The sequence below is a fragment of the Salvelinus alpinus genome, chromosome 4, assembly GCF_045679555.1.
Source record: "Salvelinus alpinus chromosome 4, SLU_Salpinus.1, whole genome shotgun sequence".
Taxonomy (NCBI): domain Eukaryota; kingdom Metazoa; phylum Chordata; class Actinopteri; order Salmoniformes; family Salmonidae; genus Salvelinus; species Salvelinus alpinus.
In genome coordinates, this window is record NC_092089.1 from 71,329,247 (window position 1) to 71,338,338 (window position 9,092).

A 9,092-nucleotide genomic window follows, 5' to 3' on the forward strand; every position below is an offset into this window, starting at 1 on the left:
AGGTATAATCTTTATAGCAGATTTTGAGAAAGCATTTGATATAGTGATATACATCTAGAATCTGTTAATAAGTGGCTGGATTTTTTTCAACTTTGGAGAATCTCTCATAAAATGGGTAAAAGTCATGTACAACAATCCTTTATGTAAAACAATAAATAACGGTTACTTCGCTGAGAACGTTGAATTGTCAAGAGGCGTAAAACAAGGTTGCCCTCTGACACCATACCTATTTATTATGGTCATTGAATTGTTAGCTTCAAAATCTAATGATTAAGGGCCTAAAAATGTAAGGGATTAGAGATAAAAGTATCAATGTACTCTGATGCTTTCTCAATCTTCATCCTTGAAGGGCCTCATTGAGGACCTGGATAATTAAATTAATGATAGAATATATTTGAGGGTTGAAGGAAGACCAGTCTTTGGAATATGGTACAGAGTACAAGGAATGGAATGTTAGCTAAGACTGGTACCCAGGTTCAATCTAAAACAATGCTGGAGTGAATGTATGTAGCTACACACCACAGAGGCAAAATAAGATGCAACAGAGGCACATTTTATTAAAATCACAATAAAAAACATTCATAACCAAACAGTCTCGTGTGGAAAACAACTCTTGAGAGACCATATAGAAAAACACTCACCAGTTATACTGCTCTGCTGCCCCAAACTCAGTGCCAATGAAATTAAACTCCTCTTGACAAAGCCATCAGGGATTTCAGCCATTCAGCATTTCTCTGTCTTCTCCCTCTCTCCTCCTCTATTTGAGGTCGATGAAGCGAATGTCCATGATGAGCAGTGTGTGTCTGGGGAGGGGTCTGGGGGCGGGCGAGAGCACGGTCATCACCTGTGCCTGTGTGTCTACGTTAGTCACCACAATGAACCCACACACCGGGCTCTCCAGCACACCCCTGCGCACCCCTCCAGCCCCCTCCTCCCCCTCATCGGCACAGCTTACGCTCAGCACGTGGTGTGTGAGGTCACGACCGGGCGTCACAGGGACTAGCTTCAGCTGGGTGTCGTCCTGCGACATGCCAAGCGGCAGGCATGAGTCCGGGATGGAAGGCGCTCCGATTTTGTAGATGCGCACATCAGAAAAGCGCACGTCGAAAGCGTGAGGGAAGAACAAGGCACTGCGAAAACCGTAGAAGTACTCCCGGATCTTCTCGTCCCGAGATTCACGCCGGCAGTCTTTGGAGCGCTCCACGACCCCTCCGGATTTGGGTAGCAGCACAACTCGGACGAAGTGCGGTAGGTCCCGCTTCAACTCGTTGTAAAGCCTCTCCTGGTCCAGCACCAGAACCACATCCACCTGGAAGGCTGAGGCACAGTGGACCAGGGCCTGGTAGCCAGAACCCTTCACCCAGCCACAGGTGTTGATGATGCAGCCACCCACACTGGCCTTCCTGTTTTCCTCACAGCGCTGGGAGAACACTTCGGCCAGACACGACGTCAACTAGGAGGGTGAGTGGGAGAGAAAGATGGAGCGAAATGGAGGGGGAGTGAGAGAAAGGTAGAAATGGGGAGGGGCGAGAGAGATTATACGCCAGGCAAAATGTCAACCACAAAGTTATGGATTAATAAACTCAGCAAAAAAAGAAACGTCCTCTCACTGTCAACTGTGTTTATTTTCAGGAAACTTAAGATGTGTAAATATTTGTATGAACATAACAAGATTCAACAACTGAGACATAAACTGAACAAGTTCCACAGACATCTGACTAACAGAAACTGAATCATGTGTCCCTGAACAAAGGGGGGGTCAAAATGAAAAGTAGCAGTCAGTATCTGGTGTGGCCACCAGCTGCATTAAGTACTGCAGTGCATCTACTCCTCATGGACTGCACCAGATTTGCCAGTTCTAGCTGTGAGCTGTTACCCCACTTTTCCACCAAGGCACCTGCAAGTTCCCAAACATTTCTGGGTGGGAATGGCCCTAGCCCTCACCCTCCGATCTAACAGCTCTCAGACGTGCTCAATGGGATTGAGATCTGGGCTCTTGGCTGGCCATGGCAGAACACTGACTGACATTCCTGTCTTGCAGGAAATCACACACAGAACGATCACACACAGACGACAGATTTTTACCTTGTCAGCTCGGGGATTCGATCTTGCAACCTTTCGGCTACAAGTCCACGCTCTAACCACTAGGCTACCTGCCGCCCTGAAGGGTACCACATGAGGGAGGAGGATGTCTTCCCTGTAATGCACAGCGTTGAGATTGCCTGCAATGACAACACGCTCAGTCCGATGATGCTGTGACACACCGCCCCAGACCATGACGGACCCTCCACCTCGATCCCGCTCCAGAGTACAGGCCCCGGTGTAACGCTCATTCCTTCGATGATAAACACGAATCCGACCATCACCCCTGGTGAGACAAAACCACGACTCGTCAGTGAAGAGCACTTTTTGCCAGTCCCGTCTGGTCCAGCGACGGTGGGTTTGTGCCCATAGGCGACGTTGTTGCCGGTGATGTCTGGTGAGGACCTGCCTTACAACAGGCCTACAAGCCCTCAAACCAGCCTCTCTCAGCCTATTGCAGACAGTCTGAGCACTGATGGAGGGATTGTGCATTCCTGGTGCAACTCGGGCAGTTGTTGCCATCCTGAACCTGTTCCGCAGGTGTGATGTTCGGATGTACCGATCCTGTGCAGGTGTTGTTACACGTGGTCTGACACGGCGAGGATGGTCAGCTGTCCGTCCTGTCTCCTTGTAGCGCCGTCTTAGGCGTCTCACAGTACGGACATGGCAATTTATTGCACTGGCCACATCTACAGTCCTTATGCCTCCTTGCAGCATGCCTAAGGCACATTAATGCAGATGAGCAGCGACCCTGGGCATCTTTCTTTTGGTGTTTTTCAGAGTCAGGAGAAAGGCCTCTTTAGTGTCCTAAGTTTTCATAACTATGAGCTTAATTGCCTACCGTCTGTAAGCTGTTAGTGTCTTAACGACCGTTCCACAGGTGCATGTTCATTAATTGTTCATGGTTTATTGAACAAGCATGGGGAACAGTGTTTAAACCCTTTACAATGAAGATCTGTGAAGTTATTTGGATTGTTACGAATTATCTTTGAAAGACAGAGTCCTGAAAAAGGGACATTTCTTTTTTTGCTGAGTTTATAACCTCTATGGTTAGGGTATTAGGTTATCTGTCTCATCTTTCACCTTGTTGTAGAGTTTGATGTTGGTTCCTGGAGTGGTGGAACCAAAGTGGTAGACCAGCGGAGCCTGTACGGAGTACCCCTCCTCCACGTCAGCCGGACGCTCAATACACAGTGCTGACATTGTGCCCGGGACTGACACCTGACAGGAATGCATCATGGTCATCAACATTACTAACCTTAGACACTGCCAGTCAATACAATCACTATATGTAATTATCCTTATTAGCATAATGGCAGTGATAGTAGAGGCAACAGTAGCAATATATTGTATCTACACCACCATCCACAAACACAAAAGATTAATCTGCCTATATACTATTCTCTGTGCATAGTCATTGGTGCTGATGTAGTTGCTTTGTTGATCTCACCCCACTCTGGCCCACATCCAGCTCCACCAGTGTGGGCCTCCTGCCCAGCCTGACAGCGTAGTTCAGCAACAGCCTGCACACCGTTGACTTCCCCACATCTGTAGGCCCCACCACCATTACCTGGGGCACAATGTTGAAGCAACTTTTACACAAGAGAGCGTACAGTGTCTCTGACCAAGGTCCACTTCTCACACACTAACCCAAGTCCACTTCTCACACACACAAACACTGACCTAAGTCCACTTCACTCAGACAAAAATAGACACATACACACACAGATGAACACTGACCCGTGGTCCCCTCTCGTTGTCTCTCTCCGCCTGTCGTCTCATCTGTTCCAGTGCAGTGTGTACGTTCAGGTAGAGCAGCATGGGTGTGTCCTTTGATATGTATGCCACCTGGGAGAGAGAGATTTACACATTTCTGCATATGTCTCTCCTAGCAGTTACAGATAACAATAACAGATGCTTCAAACAAACACATATCCCTCTCTATTCCTCTCATCCATCTGTTACTCGTCGACAGCCTCTCACCTCTGTCTTCCCCGAGAGAGAAACACTACAGCCCTGCCAGGTGAACACAGCAATCTTGGAACCTGGTCCAAACGTGTACTTCTTGTTGCGGTTGAGCTCAGAGCCAAAGACCTCCGCCAATCCTGTGAGCAGCTCCAGTTGCACCTTCTCCCCGGCCTCCACCTCGAACCGCAGCTCAGTCTCCTTCTCCAGGTCAAACCTCGTCCCCCCGCCACCAGCCACCACTCCCTCCTCACCAGTCTTCTCTGGGCCCTCAGTCACCATTGCTGTACAGACAAAGGTCAGATTTAGCCTGAACAACATTTAATACCTCACCGACATGTCTGTTTCATCTCTGCCATGTACTAAGCTCACTCTGGACAGGATTTAGGTGACTGATTATTAGATGCTGCAATGTCAGATTTCAGTGGTGGTCTCTCATAAGTCATGACACAGGATATGAACATCCCTGGAATTACCTTTGATAGGACAAGCATAGGGCAGAGTGCTTTATTTACAAAAACACTACATGACCAGTTGTATGTGGACACCTGCTTGTCAAACATCTAATTTCAAAATCATGGGCATTAATATGGAGTTGGTCCCCCCTTTGTTGCTATAACAGCCTCCACTCTTCTGGGAAGGCTCTCCACTAGATGTTGGAACATTGCTGTGGGGACTTGCTTCCATTCACCCACAAAAGCATTAGTGAGGTCAGGCACTGAGGTTGGGCGATTAGGTCTGGCTCGTAGTCGGCATTCCAATTCATCCGAAAGGTGTTTGATGGGGTTGAGGTCAGGGCTCTGTGCAGGCCAGTCAAGTTCTTCCACAACGACCTCTACAAACCATTTCTGTATGGACCTCACTTTGTGCATGGGGACATTGTCATGCTGAAATAAGAAAGGGCCTTTCCCAAACTGTTTCCACAAAGTTGGAAGCACAGAATCGTCTAGAATGTATGCTTTGTACAGCATTGTATGCTGTAGCGTTAACATTTATCTTCACTGAAACTAAGGGGCCCGAACCATGAAAAACAGCCCCAGATCATTATTCCTCCTCCACCAAACTTTACAGTTGGCACTAAGCATTCGGGCAGGTAGCGTTCACCTGGCAATCACCAAACCCAGAATCGTCCGTTGACTGCCAGATGGTGAAGCGTGATTCATCACTCCAGAGAACAAGTTTCCACTGCTCCAGAGTCCAATGGCGGCGAGCTTTACACCACTCCAGCCGAAGCTATGCATTGTGATCTTAGGCTTGTGTGCGGCTGCTCGGCCATGAAAAACCCATTTCATGATGCTCCCGATGAACAATTATTGTGCTGACGTTGCTTCCAAAGGCAGTTTGTTACTTGGTAGTGAGTGCTGCAACTGAGGATTTTTACATGCTACACGCGTCTGCACTTGGCGGTCCCGTTCTGTGAGCTTGTGTGGCCTACCACTTCGCGGCTGAGCCGTTATTGCTCTTAATCATTTCCACTTCAAATTAACAGAGCTTACAGTTGACCGGGGTAGCTCTCACAGGGCAGAAATTTGACTGACTTGTTGGAAAGGTGGCATCCTATGATGGTGCCATGTTGAATGTCACAGAGCTCTTCCTTAAGGACATTCTACTGCATATGTTGTCCATTGCATGCCTGTTCTCGATTTTATACACCTGTCAGCAAAGGGTGTGGCTGAAATAGCCGAATCCACTCATTTGAAGGGGTGTCCACATACTTGTATATATAATGTAGAAGGCTCTGTTATAGGCCATGGCTGGAGGGCACTGTGCCAATCCAATCATTATTCAGCACTTACCATACATGTTGAGAAGCTACAAATGCGTTGATCAAGAGGAGTGTTTCTTTCTACCTTTTTATAGTAACTTGAAAAGGCTAACGTTAGGTACAAACTCCAATATCATGCGAAAAGTAAACAATACTCGAGTGCTCAGAGCTAGATAGATGCAGTTCAATTAGCTCGCTAATGTTAGCGTGTTGGCTAGCTATCTGACAATGCCTGGTTAGAATGGTACCGGCGATAACCTGCTGAATACTAATAACTAATTAGATATTTGTTTGTGACCGCCTTACTACACTTGTTACTTACTTAGAAATAGGGACGTTATAGTTCGTCCTAAGTGTTCAAACTTTCCACCACGACAGACGATTGACACTAGTCGCACAAATATGACGTCATGTTTTATAAATAACTAATTAGCGTTTGCAATTCGGTAGTTAACTCATAAAATTGAAAATATTGGTTGAATTTCAACAAAGTATGAAATCAGGTTGGTTTAAAATGTAGCGCATTTATTTTTGACAGGCACAACTTTATGCACATATTCCATACTTTTCTAAACAAAGAATGACACAGAAGAAGAGTATAGAAACAGTGTTATTCTCCATAGAAAAAAATATTAAAACACATTAGACTTAAACAGTGAATACTCAGCAACAGCAGCAAATATATTGTTATCCAGCATTTCCCAAACGGTTAAAGAGTAAACCCCCAGGGTAAACAAGCCAACTCAATGCGTGTGTATCAAGCCACTTTTTGTCACAGTGTGGTCATTATTATGGACAGATATTATTTTTTAAGGTGATACTCAGGGAATACACTGACAGTATACTGAAAATATTTTGTGAACCACCACTGTACAGTAACCTAATAGAGGAAATGTGTTGCACTTCAGAGAGATACCACTAGATGTCACCGTGTATCCAGGCCAGAGGAGCTTGACGCTTGGGTCATCAGAGGACAGACTGGGGAGCAACCCCGTTGGTCAGTCCCCATCATTCTGCGTCCAGTTTCCAAAACCTAGAGGCACAGCTGGAAACCACAAGAATAAATAAAGTAGAAACTAAGATTATTGTTCACAAAAAATATTTGGGAAAGGTGGCCATTCTCACAATAGTTGAGTTATGTAAAGCCATCTAACTAGCAGTAGGCCATCATTGTAAATAAGAATGTTCACAACTGACTTGCCTAGTTAAATAAAGGTTGAATAATATAAAAATCAGGGCAGTCCAAAATACAGACCTTCACTGGATCTCTATTCGTTTTTCAGTGCCTCCTCCAGGGCTGCAACCACAATGGCAGGCTCAGGGAACTTCAGCCTGGCAGGTGGGCCTAGCTTTATGCCTGTCCAGAGGCACACCTCTACAGGAAGGAAAGAAGAATGATTTATACAAAATAAAGGACAGCTTCTGGTTGCCTCTGTGTCATGCCAAAGATAAACAATATGCTCTGTATTCCCGGACACCAGGAAACAGGCCCCATGAGAGTAGAATTGTTCATAACATGACCTGGAGGAACACACCTTTCCCGCCCTCCACAAGTGTGACCTCCAGGCTTTTCTTGCGGGGTTTCTGGGGGTTCAGAACCACGACGAGGTCTGGGCGGGCAGCCATGAGGGCATCTCGCACCCCCTCAGCACACCGTCTGTACACGTATCAGCTCTTACTGCAGAATGACAGTCGCAACTCACTATTACAAGTTTTGATTTTCAGAGGCAATTTGTCAAAGACTTATAAGTGGTCTGTTCCTTTCCTGTATATTGAGATTATCCAGATGGTACCGATAGAAGACAATTGTTTGGTGATGGGAATAAGGTTATGTGAATATGGAACTCCGACTCAATTATTTTACCTAAATTGATGTGTGTGTGGTCCTAAAAGTGGTAATATTCTTTAGGGGGTGGCTGTGGATATTCCAGTACTCACCAGTGTTCAATGACCACCCTCTGGCCCTCTGTAGCGGTCTCCATTTCCCCCTCTCTTTTACCCCTCTTTCGCTCGATGACCAAAGTCTCCTCCTCAGTCTCTGCTTTGTTGTTTGCCTTGCGCTTCGATCCTCGACCTGTCCAGAACAAATATAAGGTTAGTACTTAAATAAAATAATCACGGCACATCTATCGTTAAGCTACTTCCTAACTACTGGTTATGAGGGAAATACTCAAATGGAAAAGCTGTCGCCCGACCTGTTTTAAAACGAGCCGCCATTGTTGATATTGATTCAGCTTGCATAACGTCAAACTTCGGCGCTCATGTTGCGCTTCTTTTGTAATGGACTATTCCAAAATTCAATCGAAGGGGTTTAACATTTTGGCCGACAAAACCCATTCATTGAAAGGGGCGATCAACTTCAGATTTTCAGCCAATAAATAACTATTTACAGTGCATTCCGAAAGTATTCAGACCCCTTGACTTTTTCAAAATTGTGCTACGTTACAGCCTTATTCTAAAATCCCCCTCATTAATCTATACACAATACCCCATAATGACAAAGCAGAAATATCTTATTTACATGAGTATTCAGACCCTTTGCTATGAGACTCGAAATTGAGCTCAGGTGCATCCTGTTTCCATTGATCATCCTTGAGCTGTTTCTACGACTTGACTGGAGTACACCTGTGGTAAAATGAACTGATTGGACATGATTTGGAAAGGCACACACCTGTCTATATAAGGTCCCACAGTTGACAGTGCATGTCAGAGAGAGAAAAAAACAAGCCACGAGGGCAAAGTATTGTGTCGAGGCACAGATCTGGGGAAGTGTACCAAAAATGTCTGCAGCATTGAAGGTCCAAGAACACAGTGGCCTCATCATTCTTAAATGTAAGAAATTTGGAACAACCAAGACTCTTCCTAGAGCTGGCCGCCCGGCCAAACTGCGCAATCGGGGGAGAAGGGCCTTGGTCAGGGAGGTGACCAAGAACCTGTTGATCACTCTGCCAGAGCTCCAGTTCCTCTATGGAGATTGGAGAACCTTCCAGAAGGACAACCATCTCTGCAGCACTCCACCAGTCAGGCCTTTACGGTGGTGGCCAGATGGAAGCCACTCCTCAGTAAAAGACACAAAAGACACATGACAGCCTGCTTGGAGTTTGCCTGAAGGACTCAGACCATGAGAAACAAGATTCTCTGGTCTTATGAAACCAAGATTGAACTCCTTGGCCTGAATGCCAAGTGTCACGTCTGGACGAAACCTGGCACCATCCCTACGGTGAAGCATGGTGGTGGCTGCATCATGCTGTGGGGATGTTTTTCAGCGGCAGGGACTGGG

General features: G+C 46.1%; 1 protein-coding gene and 1 pseudogene across 2 annotated transcripts; both read right to left on the reverse strand.

The window, feature by feature from the left end:
* Positions 1–532: 532 nt before the first annotated feature.
* LOC139574342 (polyribonucleotide 5'-hydroxyl-kinase Clp1-like) lies at positions 533–6,197 on the reverse strand. Of its 2 annotated transcripts, none has more exons than XM_071398833.1 (6): positions 6,135–6,197; positions 4,066–4,331; positions 3,823–3,930; positions 3,533–3,652; positions 3,166–3,303; positions 533–1,453 (listed from the first exon to the last, which is right to left on the reverse strand). In XM_071398833.1, the coding sequence occupies exons 2-6, from the start codon at positions 4,327–4,329 to the stop codon at positions 758–760; spliced, it is 1,326 nt and encodes a 441-aa protein (XP_071254934.1). In that variant the 5' UTR covers positions 4,330–4,331; positions 6,135–6,197; the 3' UTR covers positions 533–757. The 2 variants fall into 2 exon arrangements, with proteins under 2 accessions (XP_071254934.1, XP_071254933.1); XM_071398832.1 differs by lacking the exon at positions 6,135–6,197 and adding an exon at positions 5,844–5,973.
* Positions 6,198–6,316: 119 nt separating this feature from the next.
* On the reverse strand, positions 6,317–8,376 carry LOC139574343 (selenoprotein H-like; annotated as a pseudogene).
* Positions 8,377–9,092: the final 716 nt, after the last annotated feature.